The sequence below is a fragment of the Conger conger genome, chromosome 16 (assembly GCF_963514075.1).
Source record: "Conger conger chromosome 16, fConCon1.1, whole genome shotgun sequence".
Taxonomy (NCBI): domain Eukaryota; kingdom Metazoa; phylum Chordata; class Actinopteri; order Anguilliformes; family Congridae; genus Conger; species Conger conger.
Window position 1 is genome coordinate 12,821,171 of NC_083775.1, and position 20,187 is coordinate 12,841,357.

Genomic DNA, 20,187 nt, shown 5'->3' on the forward strand with positions numbered 1-20,187 from the left:
TTGTGAAGAACAGTACACGACTATATTGGTCATATGACACCGTATTAATTGCATATTGTTCATTCACTCATTGTAAATCAGAACAGTGTTATACCGACACGGTTGACAACCACTCCTTGCAGGGGAATTTTGAAATTGTTGTGGTTGCACCACCAACATTTTCAACTCAACAGAATTAGGACCTTCTCCTTGGTCTTCATGATGAAATGGCAAATGTCCTTAAAATAGGAACCAGTAGGAGTGCTAAGTGAACAGACATTTTCTTACAGTTAAAAGTCTCCTTATCTCAGCACAAAATGTACAGGGATCTGATGTAAAGCAATTTGATGTAAATACTAGTTGTACAAAAGGCAGGGACACACACATTGGTTTGGAATTTTTATTCACTGGGTTAAGGGATGCATTTAATTATGCTGTATGTTCAGTTATTTAGACAGAGTGGAATGCAGTAACTGGAATGCATCATATTGACTGTATCTATGCCATGATATACAATTCTAATTAATGACTCCCAAGATACTGTATACATGATTAACATGACTTATTGATTAATGAAGTACTTCTACTAACAAGCAAACTAAAAAATAAAAATATGAAACTAGGAAGAATGCACTCAGTAGAGTGCAGACCTCCACCAAGGCACAACAATCTTCCCTCACATGAATTTGCACTGAACCAATCTTGGCAATCCAGTAATCATTTTTAAAGACATGTTTGGACTGATGGTGGGAATAGGGGAAAGGCGATGGTGTGACCAAAATTAGCCACTTTCTTTCCTCCTGGGAAAATTAACACGCGAAGCACGTTGACCATTTGGCCATTACTTTTTGAAATATGTCAATCACACTTTAAAAAAACACTTTGGCCTGATAAGAAAAGATCTGGAAGAAACATCATGGAGTCACCAAAATCAATAAGTTACTTCCTCTTGGGAATGTGAATGTAGACCGGCAATTTCATGGCAATCCAGCCATTACTGACAGATATGTCTTTGTCTTCACATAACCTTGGTGGAGGTGAAAATGAACTAATTATCGTAATCCATTTGCTGCACATAACTTACAAAAACAAAAAACAACTTGGGAGTATGCATGTACTGTAAAAAAAAAAAAAAAGACCAATGTTAATTTTCAATTTTATGCTATTTCAGTGATGTGTTTGGAAATGGATCCTCTAAATGTGAAGCCCAGGAAGAAAGTAGCATTCCCATTGCTGTAGGGTACTGAGCATGAATTCTAAGCTGGAATCTGGAAAAACTCATTTTGAAGACCTTGGAGAAACACATTCCTATCCCCAAGTCGACCATCAGAAGTCGGGTAATGAAAACAAAAACATACATATAGGGTTAAACATACCACATAGCTCTGTAAGTGCAATAATAAAAGTGCGTAAAACATGTCCAGCCTTGAACAGGCTTCAAAAGTGTAAAAAATGTCCCATATTGTGGAAAATTACATTTCGGTAGCGATGTGCATTATAAAAAAGTTTAAGGTGCTATTAAAACACTGTGAAAGTATCAAAAGACAGTCCCCAAATAACTCCAGAAAATGTGCATTTAAACAAGCTGTTTGGACTTCCGTGAAGTTGTGACCTCACAACAATATGCTCATTTGCTTCATCATGGTCCACATTGTAGCCGTAACGAAGCCAAGCGTCCAGCTCATCTTAGCCAATCAGAACAGATGTATATTGCTATCAATTAGCCTTAATGACACAGTCACTAAAACAGCTGGTTCTCATCCTTTTTTTTCTGGTATTTAAAACCACACAAACGTCTTCTTATGGATATCCATCCATCCATTATCTGAACCCGCTTATCCCAATCAGGGTCGCAGGGGGGCTGGAGCCTATCCCAGCATACATTGGGCGAAAGGCAGGAATACACCCTGGACAGGTCGCCAGTCCATCGCAGGGCACACGCACCATTCACTCACACACTCATGCCTACGGGCAATTTAGACTCTCCAATCGGCCTAACCTGCATGTCTTTGGACTGTGGGAGGAAACCCACACAGACACGGGGAGAACATGCAAACTCCGCACAGAGAGGCCCCGGCCGACGGGGATTCGAACCCAGGACCTCCTTGCTGTGAGGCGGCAGTGCTACCCACTGCACCATCCGTGCCGCCCCTTCTTATGGATATCCGGACCTAAAATAAAACATTGGAAAGGTGTACAATATGGGAACTTTAATCGCTGGTATTTTTCACACCTCGCCACTTCATCCTTCTTTTTGACGCAGGGAGCTTCTTTGCGAGACTCTCCACTTTGCTCTTGTGTACAATATTATCCCATCCAGTTCCATTGTTCAGGAAAACGTGTAAATTATTCTCTTCCTATGGGGCATGTCAGTTTGGTCCAGTAACTTTTACTGAGGAATTCAACAGTTGACATTGGCAACTTTGTATTGGTTTACTTTATCAAAAATTTAAATCATCATAATTCATGGATTGTTTTCACCATGGCAATTAATTACATATTTACAAGTATTAGATGAATCCATGATGCAGATCAATGTTATTTTCCCATTTTATGCTATTTCGGTAATGTTGTAGGCCACGGGCCCTCTAAACGTGAAGCCCAAGTAGAAAGTAACATTCTCATTGCCATAGGGTACTGAGGCTGAATTCAAAGCTGGAATCTGGAACTTCTTCTTCTGAGGACCCTGGAGAAACACATTCCCATCCTCTGTCCAGCCATGAACAGGCTTCAACAGTGTTTTAATCTCTGGCATTTTCCACACCTCCCCGCTTAGCCACTTCATCCTCTTTTCTGACACAGGGAGCTTCTTCGTGAGACTCTCCACTTTGCTCTTGTGTACAATCTTGTCCCGTCCATTTCCATTACTCAGGAATAAGTGAGTGTAAATTCTCCTCTTCCTACGGGGAATGTCTTTCATTTTGGTCCAGTAACTTCGACCAAGGAATTCAACAGCTGACATGACAATTTTGTATTTGTTTTCTTTATCATCTTCATTGTCATCTGGCCAGAAAAGCAAGGTGAGCAAAAAAAGAGCACTGGATAAGCATTTGCTCTTCTCATTTGGGAACTGCTGGCAGAGATTTTGAAGATACTGAATTGGTGCAAGCTTCGGTGACTGAGTTGAAAGGCAACCTAAAGCAATGTGAGATGCTATGTAGTTCACAAGATCCATTTGGTCCAGCCTTGCATTCAGTGGGTTGGAAGGATACAGGGATATTATTTCCTCCAGCAATTGGATTGGATTGTCCACTTTTGGGTCATGCAGGAGGGAGAAGATTATTGTTATATCCCCACCTCCAAGACGACATATCTGCATGCGCTTCATGAAAGGAGTCAAGGTCATTGGATTTGCATTGCCTTGCTGCTGAGCTGTGGTGGGAGGAACACTGCTGAAATATTTTCCATATGCAGCACTCTTTTTTACCAACCAGGTCTTTGGATTTTTTATTCTGAACTCTGATGTCTCAACTGTTTCATCCTCCTCTGCATTTACATCAGTCTGAAAGTAGCTGAAGTCTTCAGAGATCCATTCCAAGTCACTGCACATGGACATCTGAAGGCTTTTCAGTTTGCTGTGGAAGTTTTCCCAAGGAATCTTAACAGCTTCAGGGATGTATTCTGTAACCAGGTACTTCAGGCATTCAGAGCTTCCACCAGTTTTGCTTGAAAACAATTGCAGTGAAAATATTAGCTTCAACAAGTTGCATCCAACCTCCACTGCAGCAAAAAACACTAAATTGTTCATGGTTTGAAGATCAGACTTGGCTGCCATCTGACAGTCCTTGAAGCAGTCTATAGCTTTGAGTGCTTTTTCAATAGCATCTGCTGTGTTTTGTGGTGTCTTTGTCTTCTTTTCAATCTCTTTACATTTGGCATTGAACCATCTCCTGTACACCTGCCCTTTAGTGTCCAGGATGTAGGAGTTTTGGGGCATCTTTGTTGCAGCTATTTCTGCCCATTGTTCTGCTTTTTCAAATTGTTCGTGGGTGTAGTTGAGTCGGGCAAGTTGCTGTGCAAAGAAAGCATCTTTGCTGAATCGCTCGTATGCTTCTTTTAACAGCTCGATTGCCTTGTCTGGGCTTTCGTCTGTCATCACATGTTCAATGAGAGGAGAGAATAAACTGTCTGATTCATCGCCTTTAATGATTCTGCAGCGCTTAATGAACAAAGCTCTGAGAAACTTTACATACTCCTCTCTTCCAAACCTGTTCTCAAAAAGCACATCATCATGGAGAAGATCCATTGCAATTCCGCTTTGCTTGTGCTGGCTACTTGACAACTTCTGGAGAAGCTTTTTTGCCACCAGTGGATGAATGATACGGATTGAATTAATGTATGTCTTGTCATCTTTCAAATGTATGAAGATAAGCTTAGCTTGCTCACTTAAGGATGTCTCAAAAGTGTGTTGACGAAATCTGTCCATTGTGAAGGTGTGAAGGTTATTCTCATCATGGCCTCACAATGAGACTGGGAAATGAAGGAGTTCTGCACATAGGCATTGAGCAAAGCCACATACTGAATGAGCTTTGTGACAACAGATTTGTGGTCAATGTCTTGCAACAAATGTTCCACAAAGTCTTCTATGTACTTTGGGTCAAATTCTTCACTCATCAGGACAAATGTCAAGATGAACTCTGGCTGATACTGTTGTTCGAGCTTCTCTCTTTTCCCAGAGAACTGCCTCTTCTCCTTTGCTGACAATTTGTGGGTCACAGCAACATTCTGGATAGGCGACTCCTTGCATTTTTTCTCTGGATTGTGTGAACGTCTGCAGCTCAGAATAATGAAACAGGTGGTCCCTTGTGCGATTCTCTTGGTGTAGCTGGCAGTCATCAGTTCATTCCGTAGGTCACCCAGGTATTCGTTCTCACAGTCTTCCACCATTAAGAGTACTGGGAGGCATTTTTGTGGGGAGTCGTTTTCTTCGTATTCACGTAGCTTAACTGCATGCTCGGACACAGTTACTGCCGAGTATGAAGGCTTCACAACTGCACATCGTAGGTCTTTTCTGTTGTTCCAAAGTACCTGTCGTGCAACTGTGCTCCCACCACTGCCCGGATGGTGGTATATATTGATGCTGCTCACAGGTACTTGGTCTGCACCTCTCTTCTGAATGTCGCTGAGCAGTTTTGAAATTTCCCTGTATGCATCTCTCTGAATGATTTCCTCAAGAAACTTCTTCTCTGCAAGCCAGAAATTCAGCCACTTAACTTTACCGCCATGGTAAAACTGCCTTTCCAAGTTTTCTTTTTCTGCCTCAATGAAGTCGGCGCTGGTGTCATCACACTGATCAACACTCAGGATCTCTAAGGAGTACATCCTTTCCTCCTCTTTAGTTTCAAGGAGGCACTCTCCTTTTGTGAAAACTGACAAATGTTTGGTCGCTCGAGTCGTCAGAGGCTGAATGCGTTGCAGAGTAGCATTCACATGGCTCATTTTCATCCCCACAACGCTGGAACGGTTAACCATTTCGGCACTACAGTATGCCTCGGTAAAGCCTTGCCACTTCTGAAAGTTTTTTTCACATTCTGCAATGCATATGATGTCTTCGTGACCTTCCATGTCAGTAAAAAACTCATAGAAAGTATGCAACTGAGGCTTCTCTACAGGGGAAGTGAGAAGAAAGATCACCAAGAAGGAGCCCTTCGGCAAGATCTGTTTGCATATTAGCGATACAGATTCCCTCAGGAGTGTGATTTTGGTTTTGATCCAGGTCATTTCCTCACAAGGGATTTCATTTCCAAGGAAATCATTTCGTCCATTGCAAAATATCCAGCTTGTCTGTTCAAACAAGTGTAGGTGCCTCTCAAATTCTCTGGTGCTCATGTCATTTCGGATTTTGTAGTCCTGCATGAAATGTAGATTTGCAGCATGGTGCTGAAGGTATTTGCCACAGAATCCAGACACTTTTGAATCTGGGTCGAAGTCAAAAACACAGAAAATCTTCATGTTCAATAAAAAGTCAATGTTTCTCAAATGGTCCTGCTGGAATTTGTTGGTAACAAGGATGTACCACTTTTCTGTTTCTATGAACTTTTTCCCGCTGGTCACAAGCATTGTGAGTTTCCTGCCCAGGTCTTCACAGAAATCTGGTGCATTGAGAAATTGTGACTTTTCAGCCTCTTCTCTCAGATCATCTCTGTCTTTCATACGTTGGTAGAAGGCAATCACATTTTGATCAATAACTGGTTCTGTTTTGGATCCTACTCTGCGATAGATTGCTTCCTTTTCTAGTTCCACCTTGTTTGATTTTTCCTTGAAGTTTGGAAGGCGGACAGAGTACACTTTGTTCTTCACTATGCTCACTGTGGGGACGATGTCAACCTCCACAATGTAACGTTTTTCTGTGCTGTTTATGTCTATGACCTCGATAAACTGTGGTGGGCGTATACACTGGCGCACGTGTTCGCTGTCAGAAGTAAAACACCGTTCTATATAGTCTAACGCATCAACAAAGATATCTTTCTCTGTTACAGGAATGCCAATTATTTCACCATGTGTATAGTCTGTGTCATCCCTACTGTCCATCACACCGAAGTGTATTGTACCATTTGTTCGAACATTCATGCATCCAGCACCAAATTTGAGAACCTCCTTGGCAAATTTTGCTTGTAGCCTTGTCCTGTCCAATTTAGTAGCATTTGCCAGGGATTTGTACTCATGGCAAGGTGTGATAAGATCGATGACACCAGATTCAGGCTGTAGAACATTATTCTTGACGTATGTGAAGTCAATGCCTTCTTTGCCAAAAGGCCTTGGTTTACAGTCTTTCTTTGCGGAAAGTCCAGTATCTAATTGGTCCTTGTATGTAGGTGTCTGATTGGTGCCAGCACCAGTGGTCACATCACCTGTGCCTTGCTGCTCATTTGTACTTCCAGCTCCTCTGTTGAGACTGCTCCCTTGAGCTTTCTTGGTCTTTTGAAGTCTGTGTCCTTGGAAAGACTCAACAAGCTCATTTCTTTTTCTGACTATTAAGAGAGCAGGGCCAGACTTCATGCCAGTCTCTGTTTTCAGATAGTCCTCGGTCACCTCCTTGAGGATTTTGCCATCCACTTCCTCTTCTTCCAGCTTCTGAACATACTGCTCCTTCACTCCTATTGACCTTAACCAGGAGCTCACATCCGATTCCGTCCATTTTTCAAGCGGTTTTTCAGCCAATTCAGCTGAGGAAGGAAGATGTAGCAGGACATAAAAAAAGTAAATGTAGAAAGAAGTGCAGAAACATAACTTTACTAATTGTAGACGTGGTGAAATGTGGAATTTTACTTGTTTTAATTGAAAATTTATCATAAAAGAAGATGCACACACTTTGCATGTACCATAGCAACGTTTTAATTTGCAGATCAACCTTCCAAAATTAATGAATCATTAATTTGTGCCATAGCATATCTCTTTGAGAAGGTGCTTGATACCATCTAGCACTTACAGTAGGTAAACTAAGCATTAGGTACAGTATAGTGGTAAGAAAAGGTGAGCATTGCTGGGCTGAATGGCCTGTTCTCATCATTATCTTATGTCATTTATTTCCCTTTTTCTGCATTTACCATTTACCAACTGTTCGGGCAAATCTCCTGACAGTATGGATAAACAGAATTTAAATGACTTGTTTGCAGAATTTAAAAATGATGATAACTTATCATATATATACGTACCCATTACTGACTCATAGCTTTGGTCTTTTGAAGGAAAAGTGCTCAAGATGTTTGTTCTCAATCTGAGAAATTGGAGAAAAAGAAAATCTCAATGCACACTTGAAAGTTACTTTTGACAATGTTGCCAACTTTAGGTTCTGTTCCACTGAAAACATTTAATTTACCCTTTTCTGTTTACTGCTGCAAATCATCCCTTAACTATTCAACTTTCAGGATAATACCTCCTTTTGAATGATTACGGCATATGTATGGTGACTAGTTGGTGCCTGATGATAGTTCGTAGTGACAATTTTTAAAAATATATTTAAACCATTCAATTTTTTGCCAGACCCATAGGGACTGGGCCACAATCATATGTCTCTATTATCAAATGACTGACGTACCTTGTTGAAAGGCTTATGCAGAAGGCTTGGCAGTACATACAATTTAGTGTCTGCTACTGTACAGACGATTTGGCCAATTTCTCCAGAAATGTGTGGTTTCTGGACACTGATGAATAATGGTAAAAATTGGCTATTGGTTATAGTTTTATAGACTACAATGTGTGTATGCTAGTGGATTGGCTTGTGTTTTTCTACAACAGAGTGTTGATGTTGTTGAACAACGTAATGCATTTATAAGTAGGCAAGAGTTCTTACTTGAACTAATATGGTCCCTGTTATTTATTGATAAGGAGGGTATCACTGTGGTTAGTGCATGTGGCCACAGATAAACCTTTGAATGATGACTAAGCATATTCTGCATATGCCACTATTATTCGGATTATTGGAGCACTATTTGGGCACGTATACAGCTTATTCAGAATAACCATCTCATTTGGGGTTTTTACGACAATTTGCAACACAAACTCCCTTTGGGCGTTGCTTACTTCCCATCGTTTTTCAAATTACCACGGCTCTTAGGATTGTCAAAATATATTCCAAAAACACTGAAATATTGTTTTACGTAATTTTTCATTCTTAAATTTGAGAATTCGAATATTTGTTTAAGGACTAGCATTTTCTCATTAATATAGGCTAAATATTACAGTGCGTGTTTCAAGCACCATCGCGACTATCTTCAATGTCTACAGTACATGCCATGAGTAGTTATCGAACAAAACGTCCATGTCACATCACAAAAAGAAAACAGACAGGCTAAAGTTAGCACCGTCTAATTTTCCATGGCACTATGAAGTGATGCGTGTCTAACACCACGGGTAGCTTTCTCTCAGACCGCTAGAATGCTAGCTAGCAGTTTTCCAGTCACAAGGATGGAAGACACAGCATTTTTGCATGGTGAGAGAAATTATCCAGCACTTAAGCATTAAATAAAGCACTTAATGTACGTAACATTACCTGGCAGTAAATACATTTAATTGTACTATGTACGGCTGCATGTAATATTTAAAGAACATTCATTTCTTAGTAGCCGCCTAAAAACATCAAGAGATATGCCTATTCAAGTTTTGACTCACCACATTTGGCTATAGACACGTCTGGATGTTATTTTTGCTTTATTCATCAATGCGAAGAAAATGATTGTTGCCAAAATGGTCTAAAGAGCGAATTCAAAACTAGTGGAAATTCTACTTATAACTACTCTAACCGCTCTGAATCTAAATAACCGAACCTGACCTAGTGCATGCGCGTTCCCTTGCCAACTGGGCGTTTTTTAGTTCGACAAAATAAAGCCTTAAAGCCACACCACAAAAAGGATGTGAGCGACCTACATACGCAGTACTGGAGGCGCGCAACTCCTTTCATGAAAGTTTCGATTTCTATAAAACGAACGTTTAGCTACAGGCTAGGAAAACCCCTATCCAAAAACGTTCTTGTGCACGCGCATTTACGCGCCTATGAACGCTCTCAATTTGTCTCCATTGCCGGCCATGATGCTGTACACTGAAACAGATTTTTAACGACCAAAGAAAGGATGGAATCAGAATAGATTATTATTGACTTCATACGCTCAAATGCACGTATAAATACACTGCCTTCCATAATGTTTGGGACAAAGACCCACAATTTGAGATTTATAATAGAAAAAAATCACACGTGGTTAAACTTGCACATTGTCAGATTCGAATACATTTTGGTTTCACCATGTAGAAATTACAGCAGTGTTTATACACAGTCCCCCCCATTGCAGGGCACCATAATTCTTGGGATGCAGCAATATTATGTCATTGAAAGTAGTCATGTTTAGTATTTTGTTGGATATCTTTTGCATGCAATGACTGCTTGAAATCTGTGATTCATGGACATCACCAGTTGCTGGGTGTCTTCTGGTGATGCTCTGCCTGTATTGCAGCCATCTTTAGCTTATGCTTGTTTCGGCGGCTAGGCCCCTTAAGTTTTCTCTCTTTAGTTGCTTTAGTATGTTTGGGAGCACTGTCTTGCTGTAGAATGAACCGCCGGCCAATGAGTTTTGAGGTATTTGCTTGAAGTTGAGCAGAGAGGATGTGTCTATACACTTCAGAATTAATTTAGCTACTTCCATCACAATAGCATCAATTAAGATATGTGAGCCAGTACCTTCTATGCCGAGGCCATAACACCCCCGCCATCATGTTTCACAGATGAGGTGGTATGCTTTAGATCTTGGGGAGTTCCTTTTCTCCTCCATACTTTGCTCTTGCTACCACTCTGATATACCTTCATCTTTATCTCATCTGTCAACTAGACCTTTTTCCAGAACTGTGGTTGCTCTTTTAAGCTCACCAGTGCTCTTCTTAATTATGTTCCAGTTGATTTTGGTAAATCACTTTGACAAAATCACTCCTTTGATGTTCATTGGCACAACTTGGTCCATGTTGATAAACAGCAGAAATACACGTCGGACTTCGCGCAGGGCGTGCGCGCGCTGGGGCCCCTGGCGGATTACCTGGTGGTGAACGTGAGCAGTCCCAACACGCCGGGGCTCCGGGACCTGCAGGGCCGGGAGGAACTGCGCCACCTGCTGGCCAAGGTTCTGCAGGAGAGGAACGCGCTGAAGGGTCGGCGGCCAGCAGTGCTGGTGAAGATCGCCCCCGACCTCAGTCTGCAGGACAAGCGCGACATCGCTGATGTCATCACTGAGCTGGGCGTGGATGGGCTCATTGTGTCCAACACCACCGTCTCCAGGTCGGCGGCGCTGACGGACCCGCACCGGGTCGAGACCGGGGGCCTGAGCGGCAGACCACTGCGTGACGTCTCCACCTGCACCGTGCACGAGATGTACTCTCTGACTGAAGGGAAGGTGCCCATCGTCGGAGTCGGGGGCGTGTCCAGCGGGCAGGACGCCCTGGATAAGATCCGTGCCGGCGCGTCATTGGTGCAGCTGTACACGTCACTCACCTACGAGGGCCCGCCCATCGTCACCAGGGTGAAGAGGGAGCTGGAACAGCTGCTGAAGGCGCAGGGGTTCCACAGCGTCTCTGAGGCCGTGGGCGCTGATCACAGACGGGCCGAGTCCGAATCCTGACGCGGCCAATGGCGGCAGCTCCTCCAGCTCACCCTCGCCCTCGCCCGAGAGAGACCGGCCTCACTCCGGCGTCCCGCTCCACTCCACCCGCCGTGCGGGAGGACCTGTCCTTCATTGGCCGACGGGCAGACGGGCACTTACCTCACCACCACGGGACAGGGAGGTCCCGCCTCCCGACACGGTCCTGTCCGTGTGTGTAACGTGTGTGTGTGATACACTGTAATATGGAGAAAAACGAGAGACACAAAAGTGCTTGAAAGGCAATAGTAGATTAAACTATTGGCCCTGGCAGTATTTATTGAAATGAAATTGTTGATATAATGTACACCGTCTTATACAATGTAATGCATAAACTTTACTGTGCTCTTTAAGCTGCATTGTGGATTCGCTTTGTCCAATATCTACTGTGGTTGGATGAACGCTGATTATTTGATCAGCTGTGATTGGGTACAGGCTAGGGTAGGGGCGACATGGCTCAGGCAGTAAGAGCAGTCGTCTGGCAGTCGGAGGGTTGCCGGTTTGATCCCGCCCTGAGTGTGTCAAAGTGTCCCTGAGCAAGACACCTAACCCCCAAATGCTCCTGACGAGCTGGTCGGGGCCTTGCATGGCAGCCAATCGCCGTTGGTGTGTGAGTGTGTGTATGAATGGGTGAATGGGTGAATGGAGAAGCATCAATTGTACAGCGCTTTGGATAAAGGCGCTATATAAATGCCTGCCATTTACCATTTACCATTTACATTTCCAAAGGTGATCAAAGACTAGATTAAAGACTAGGTGCAGAGAGCTCTCTTATACCTGCATTAAGGAGGCAATTTTATCTGCAGTGAGAGTGGATGTGTGGAAAAGTATGATGAAACAATGTTGTTTGATGCATACCCAAAAAGAACCAATGCAAAAGGTCTGTTTTTTTATTTTTATTGAAGCTTTATTTAACCAGGTGAGTCCCATTGTCCACAATACAGTGTTACAGACGACATAAAAGCAACATTAAAAACATTTAGGGAGAGTGCGCAGACTGGAGACAGGAACATTTCAACATCTCTGGGAGCACTGGCCACAGATGCTCCCAATTGTACCAACAGCCCTGTACTCCGCCCACTGGGCACCCTTGAAGTAACAGCAAAAATTAGTAGCACAGGCACAGAGCAGGGGCCCGTAACATGATATTAATAAATAATGCATTTTCCAACCGTTGCCCCATTTCAGCCCTATGTGGGGCAATGCAGAGCTGATGCCTGGAAGAGCAGAGTAAGGGTTCCTCATGTGTGATGTAAGGGGATAAGCGATGTAAGGAGGGAGAACTCAGTCCTTTCAAGAATTATTAGTCAAATGTAACTTACCAAGCAAACGCCTTTTAAAATATTTACAACCAAGGAGTTTTATACACTCAGTGAACACTTTATTAGGTCAACCTTTATACCAGCGTGTTAATGCAAATATTTAATCAGCCAAACATGCAGGCATAGTCAAGAGGTTTGGCTTTTTTTCAGAACAAATGGGGAAGAAATGTGATCTAAGTGACTTTGACCATGGAATGATTCTTGGTGCCTGACAGGGTGGTTTGCATATCTCAGATGCGGATCTCTTGGGATTTTCAGCCTCTAGAGTTTTTAGAGAATGGTGCGAAAAACAAAAAACATCCAGTGCGCAGCAGTTCTGCGGGCAAAAATGCCTTGTTTAATACGAGAGGTCAGTGTAGAAGGGGCAGACTGATCAAAGCTGAAAGGAAGGTGAGAGTAATGCAAATAACCACGCATTTCAACAGTGGTATGCCGAAGAGCATCTCTGAACACACAACACATCATAACTCTTAAGTGGATAAACACATTTTATATGTACACTTCATATGTATTGAATATATCACTTTCCTAATCCATCCAGGTGATATAACAGAAAAATATACATTTTGGGGGCATTCTTTTCACTTTTTGGACATAAGCCTATATCTTAAGTCTTATGTATTTTCATGATTTTCTGGCTAATGTTTTTCTCATTATATATATATATATATATATATATATATATATATATATATATATATATATATATATATACATATACAGTACTGTGCAGAAGTCTTAAGCACCCTAGACTTTATTTATATGTTTCTTTTTTTGTGTGTGTTAGTACTAAATAACACATTTCATATATCCAAATATTCATTTTCCAAAAGATTTAATTTTACAGAGACATATTTGTATTTAATTTTAAAAGTAACATATTACTGTAAGCAATTTACTACTTTTTACATAAAAACTTGATCAAAGCTGTCTGAAATCAGAAGCAAGGAGCCGACCAAAGTCTGCAGAAGAACTGTGGCAAGTTCTCCAACATGCTTGGAACAACCTCCCTGCTGATTGTCTTAGCCAACGCTGTCCTGCAGTTCTTTATCTCAGAAGTGATGCAGTTTTACTGCGGAAGGGTAATGCAAATGCAAATGCAAAAAATATTGATTTGATTCCGTTTTTAACTATTCTGTAAAATTTCTAAAATGTATCATATAGTTTGTTTATTTAGGACCTTTAATTGAATTATTTTTGAATCTTTTCTGTACAGAATGTTAAGACATATAAAATAAAATGAGAAATATATATACAGTGCATCCGGAAAGTATTCACAGCGCTTCACTTTTTCCACATTTTGTTATGTTACAGCCTTATTCCAAAATTGATTAAATAAATTTTTTTCCTCCAAATTCTACACACAACACCCCATAATGACAACGTGAAAAAAGTTTTTTTGAGAAGTTTGAAACCACCAGACTCTTCCTAGAGCTGGCCGCCCTTCTAAACTGAGCAATCGGGGGAGAAGGGCCTTAGTCAGGGAGGTGACCAAGAACCCGATGGTCACTCTGTCAGAGCTACAGCGTTCCTCTGTGGAGAGAGGAGAACCTTCCAGAAGGACAACCATCTCTACAGCAATCCACCAATCAGGCCAGACGGAAGCCACTCCTTAGTAAAAGGCACATGGCAGCCCACCTGGAGTTTGCCAAAAGGCACCTGAAGGACTCTCAGACCATGAGAAACAAAATTCTCTGGTCTGATGAGACAAAGATTGAACTCTTTGGCATGAATGCCAGGCATCATGTTTGGAGGAAACCAGGCACCGCTCATCACCTGGCCAATACCATCCCTACAGTGAAGCATGGTGGTGGCAGCATCATGCTGTGGGGATGTTTTTCAGCGGCAGGAACTGGGAGACTAGTCAGGATTGAGGGAAAGATGAATGCAGCAATGTACAGAGACATCCTGGATGAAAACCTGCTCCAGAGCGCTCTTGACCTCAGACTGGGGCGACGGTTCATCTTTCAGCAGGACAACGACCCTAAGGACACAGCACAGATATCAAAGGAGTGGCTTCAGGACAACTCTGTGAATGTCCTTGAGTGGCCCAGCCAGAGCCCAGACTTGAATCCGATTGAACATCTCTGGAGAGATCTGAAAATGGCTGTGCACCGACGCTCCCCATCCAACCTGATGGAGCTTGAGAGGTCCTGCAAAGAGGAATGGGCGAAACTGCCCAAAGATAGGTGTGCCAAGCTTGTGGCATCATATTCAAAAAGACTTGAGGCTGTAATTGCTGCCAAAGGTGCATCAACAAAGTATTGAGCAAAGGCTGTGAATACTTATGTACATGTGATTTCTTAGTTTTTTATTTTTAATAAATTTGCAAAAATTTCAAAAACTTCTTTCATGTTGTTATTATGGGGTGTTGTGTGTAGAATTTTGAGGAAAAAAATGAATTCATTCCATTTTGGAATAAGGCTGTAACATAACAAAATGTGGGGAAAGTGAAGCGCTGTGAATACTTTCCGGATGCACTGTATATACACACATATTCATATACAGTACTTTGCAAAAGTTTTAGGCAGGTGTGGAAAAAATGCTGTAAAATAAGAATGCTTTCAAAAATAGAAATGTTAATAGTTTATTTTTATCAATTAAGAAAATGCATGAACAGAAGATGTGAATGAACTGAAGAAAAATCTAAATCAAATCAATATTTGGTGTGACCACCCTTTGCCTTCAAAACTGCATCAATTCTTCTAGGTATACTTGCACACAGTTTTTGAAGGAACTTGGCTGGTAGGTTGTTCCTCCCATCTTGGAGAATTTGCCGCAGTTGTGGATTTAGGCAGCCTCAAATGCTCCTGTCTCTTCATGTAATCTCAGACAGACTCGATGATCTTCGAGTTGAGATCAGGGCTCTGTGGGAGCCATGCAATCACTTCCAGGACTCCTTGTTCTTCTTAACGCTGAAGATAGTTCTTAACAACATTGGCTGTATTTTTGGCGTTTTTGTCCTGCTGCAGAATAAATGTGGGGTGAATTAGATGCCTCCCTGATGGTATTGCATGATGGATAAGTATCTGCCTGTACTCAGCATTGAGGAGACCATTAATTCTGACTAAATCCCAAACTCCTTGTGCAGAAATGCAGCCCCACACTTGCAAGGAACCTCACTGTTCGCTTCACTGTTCCCTGCAGACACTCATTATTGTACCACTCTCCAGCCCTTCAGCGAACAAACTGCTTTCTGCTACAGCCAAATATTAAAACAAATATTTTGACTCATCAGTCCAGAGAACCTGCTGCCATTTTTCTGCACCCCCGTTCCTGTTTTTTCGTGCATAGTTCAGACACTTGGCCTTGTTTCCACATCGGAAGTATGGCTTTTTGGCAATTCTTCCATGAAGACCACTTCTGACCAGACCTCTCCACACAGTTGATGGGTGTACCTGGGTCCCACTGGTTTCTGCCAATTCTGAGCTGATAGCACTCCTGGACATCTTCCGATTGCGAAGGGAAGTAAGCATGATGTGTCTTTCATCTGCTGCACTAAGTTTCCTTCGCCGACCACTGCGTCTACGGTCCTCAACATTGCCCGTTTCTTTGTGCTTCTTCAACAGAGCTTGGACAGCACATCTGGAAACTCCTGTCTGCCTTGAAATTTCTGCCTGGGAGAGACCTTGCTAATGCAGTATAACTACCTTGTGTCTTGTTGCTGTGCTCAGTCTTGCCATGGTGTATGACTTCTGACATTAAACTGTCTTCAGCAACCTCGCCTTGGAAGCAGAGTTTGGCTATTCCTCATCCGGTTTTAACCTTCCGACACAGCTGTTTCTGTTTCAGTTAATGATTGTGCTTCAACCTACATATTAAATTGACGATCATTAGCTCCTGTTTGGTATAATTGGTTAATAACACACCTGACTATATGCCTACAAAATCCCTGACTTTGTTTAAGTGTACGTAGAAGAATTTATGCTGGTTTGGAGGCAAAGGGTGGTCACACCAAATATTGATGTGATTTAGATTTTTCTTCTGTTCACTCACTTTGCATTTTGTTAATTGATAAAAATAAATTAACATTTTTATTTTTGAAAGCATTCTTACTTTATAGCATTTTTTCACACCTGCCTAAAAATGTATTTTTTATTTTTTCACTTTTTGGACACGACTACATATAGTCTTTTTATGATTTTCTGGAAAATATTTACCTCATGACATGTATGAAAATGCATTGTATGCAATTCATTTCTTCATGTTTATTGAACATTTATTGGGGGGGAGGGAGGAGGGAGGAGGGAAATCAAGAAATCAATAAATCTCTGTGGTTGGATCCTGTAGGGCCCAGTATTTCAAAACTTAATTATCAGGATTTTAATTTTCATATAAGACTAGACTTGGAAGGATTGGATTACAAAATCCTTATTCAGGCTTATAGGATCAGGATCACAATGTATAGTTTTTGAGTAATTAGCTATGCAAATGAGATGCTAGTGAACTGAAAGACTATAGCATCGCATGCCCATACCTCACTGGAAAAACAGCAACAATTGCTGGGAACATGATTTCACAGAAAAGACTGTACACTATTAAAGATGTATATCCCCTTTTATTTGGTAACAATATATAGTTTTGGAGTTATCAGCTATGCAAATCAGCTGGTAGAATTAAAAATATAATATTATAGATATTGGTCGATAGATTTAATGTATGCCCCTTTTTATTACAAGCTGTAATCAGGTGTGCAAATGAGCTGGGTCTGAACTGACAGTGTAAAGCAATTTTTGTCGAGCCTACATCATAGTAACCAGTCAAATGGTTGCTCCGCGGCTTTTATTTTGACGAAAACATACAGGAAGTTTCGACCGGAAGTTCTGGCTTCACAGAGCTCACGTATACTATCACGTTACTACAGTTCATCAATGTGTTCGGAGGCAGTCTGAATCACGTCACAATCAGGAAATCTGATCATGGCGCAGAACAGTTCTGTGCCTTATGAGCAAGCGAACATAACTCCTGTTACCGTACATACTTTCTGCTTCTTTGGTGTTTCTTGGTGGATTTGAGATTTTAAATACAGATGCATGACACCACCTCCTGTTCTGTCCTGTGGAATAGATGATGATCCCAGTATTCACCCTGATGATACATTAATTTCGTATTGCATTTTTTTCTACAGTCTATAATTCTTACCTGGAAAGGTCCTGAAATCAATTGCAAACCATTATGTTCAATTTTTCACTTGAGGTCCGCCCAGTCTGGTTTGGCTAGTTAGAAGCCTGTTCAGTTAAACCAAGCCCTACCACTGAATCTTTTACTCATCAAAGCTGAAAGCTTTGAGAAAATCCACATCGAGTCATATAAAGCAAAAAAATATATACAGTGGGAGCAATAATTATTTGATCCCTTGCTGATTTTGTAGGTTTGACCACTTACAAAGAATGGAACTGTGTAAAATTTTAATCATAGGTACATTTTAACATTGAGAGACAGAATATCACAAAATAATCCATAATAACAACATCATATACATTTTTATAAATGTATTATCGTATTTTCGCAGGAAATAAGTATTTGATCCCCTACCAATCAGCAATAATTCTGGCTCCCACAGACCAGTTAGTTTTCCATTAAGAAGCACTCCTAATCTCAACTCATTACCCAAAACAACTTTGTCAACTCGTTACATCGTTATGTAGCTGTATAAAAGACACCTGTCCACACAATCAATCAGAATCCAACGTTTCCACCATGGCCAAGACAAAGGAGCTGTCTAAGGACATCAGGGACAAAATTGTAGACCTGCACAAGGCTGGGATGGGCTACAAGAAAATAAGCAAGCAGCTTGGTGAGAAGTTAACAACTGTTGGAGCAATTATTAGAAAATGGAAGAAACACAAAGTCACCGCCAATCTCCCTCAGTCTGGGGCTCCAAGCAAGATGCCCTCGCCTCGTGGGATATCAATGATCATGAGAAAGGTCAGGGATCAGCCCAGTACTACACAGGAGGAGCTTGTTAATGACCTGAAGGCAGTTGGGACCACAGTCCCGAAGAGAACCATCAGTAACACACTACACCGTGAAGGATTAAAATCCTGGTGTGCGTGCAAGGTTCCTCTGCTGAAGAAGGCACATGTACAGGCCCGTCTGAAGTTTGCCAAAGAACACCTGGATGATCCAGAGGAGGCTTGGGAAAAGGTGATGTGGTCAGATGAGACCAAAATAGAGCTATTTGGTCGACTCGACTTGCCGTGTTTGGAGGAAGAGAAATGCTGAGTACAACCCCAAGAACACCATCCCCACTGTGAGGCATAGAGGTGGAAACCTTATGCTTTGGGGGTATTTCTCAGCTAAGGGGACAGGACGACTTCACCATATTGAGGGGAGGATGAATGGGGCCATGTACCAGGAAATTTTGGGTAACAACCTCCTTCCCTCAGTGAGAGCACTGAAAATGGGTCGTGGATGGGTCTTCCAACATGACAATGACCCAAAACATACGGCCAAGGCAACAAAGGAGTGGCTCAAAAAGAAGCATATTAAGGTTCTGGAGAGCCTAGCCAGTCTCCAGCCCTAAATCCCATCGAAAAACTGTGGAGGGAGCTGAAGCTTCGAGTTGCCAAGCGACAGCCTCGGAACCTTAAGGATTTGGAGAGGATCTGCAAAGTGGACCAAAATCCCTCCCAAGATCTGTGCAAACGCGGTGAAAAACTACAACAAACGTCTGTACACCAAGTATTAAGTCCTATGGATCAAATACTTATTTCATGTGAAAATATGAAATTAAATTTATAACATTTATATGATGTTGTTATTGTGGATTATTTTGTGATATTCTGTCTCTCAATGTTAAAATGTACCTATGATTAAAATTCTACACAGTTCCATTCTTTGTAAGTGGGCAAACCTACAAAATCAGCAAGGGATCAAATAATTATTGCTCCCACTGTGTAATAATAAAATAAAATAAAATGTATTGCTTGACATTGAGAAATAATATGTTTCCCAACGTTTGTCTTTCAGCCCTATTTGCGGCAGTTCATACATTACATTACATTACATTATTGGCATTTGGCAGACGCTCTTATCCAGAGCGACGTACAGTTGATTCGACTAAGCAGGAGACAATCCTCCCCTGCAGGATTAAGGGCCTTGCTCAAGGGCCCAACGGCTGTGCGGATCTTACTGTGGCTACACTGGGATTTGAATGACTGTCCCAGTCATTTACCTTAACCACTACGCTACAGGCCGCCCCTTATTCCTCATACCTGGAAGAGCAGACAAACCCTTCCCTGTGTGGAATTAATGGGGATAAGCGATCTACACAAGGAGGGAAAACTAATGTCTTTTCAAGAATTATCAACCAAATGCAACTTCCATCGATCCATCCATTGTCCTAACCCGCTTATCCTGAAAAGGGTCGCAGGGGGGCTGGAGCCTATCCCAGCATACATTGGGCGAAAGGCAGGAATACACCCTGGACAGGTCGCCAGTCCATCGCAGGGCGCACACACCATTCACTCACACACTCATACCTATGGGCAATTTAGACTCTCCAATCAGCCTATCCTGCATGTCTTTGGACTGTGGGAGGAAACCAGAGTACCCAGAAGAAACCCACGCAGACACGGGGAGAACATTCAAACTCCGCACAGAGAGGCCCGACGGGGATTAAAACCCTGGACCTCCTTGCTGTGAGGCGGCAGTGCTACCCACTGCACCTCCGTGCCGCCTCCAAATGCAACCTAACATGCATATATCTTTTAAAATATTCAGAACTAAAATGTTTTATATATGCAGGTCAGAATCAAGCATATATT

At 41.9% G+C, this 20,187-nt stretch overlaps 1 protein-coding gene and 1 pseudogene across 1 annotated transcript; one reads left to right on the forward strand and one right to left on the reverse strand.

Annotated features, from left to right (window-relative positions):
* Positions 1-2,143: 2,143 nt before the first annotated feature.
* LOC133115287 (sterile alpha motif domain-containing protein 9-like) lies at positions 2,144-9,231 on the reverse strand (annotated as a pseudogene).
* A 790-nt stretch (positions 9,232-10,021) lies between these two features.
* LOC133114050 (dihydroorotate dehydrogenase (quinone), mitochondrial-like) lies at positions 10,022-11,157 on the forward strand. The gene is made up of 2 exons (XM_061223245.1): positions 10,022-10,048; positions 10,440-11,157. Exons 1-2 carry the CDS (start codon positions 10,022-10,024, stop codon positions 11,076-11,078), a joined length of 666 nt encoding a protein of 221 aa, XP_061079229.1. The 3' UTR covers positions 11,079-11,157.
* Positions 11,158-20,187: the final 9,030 nt, after the last annotated feature.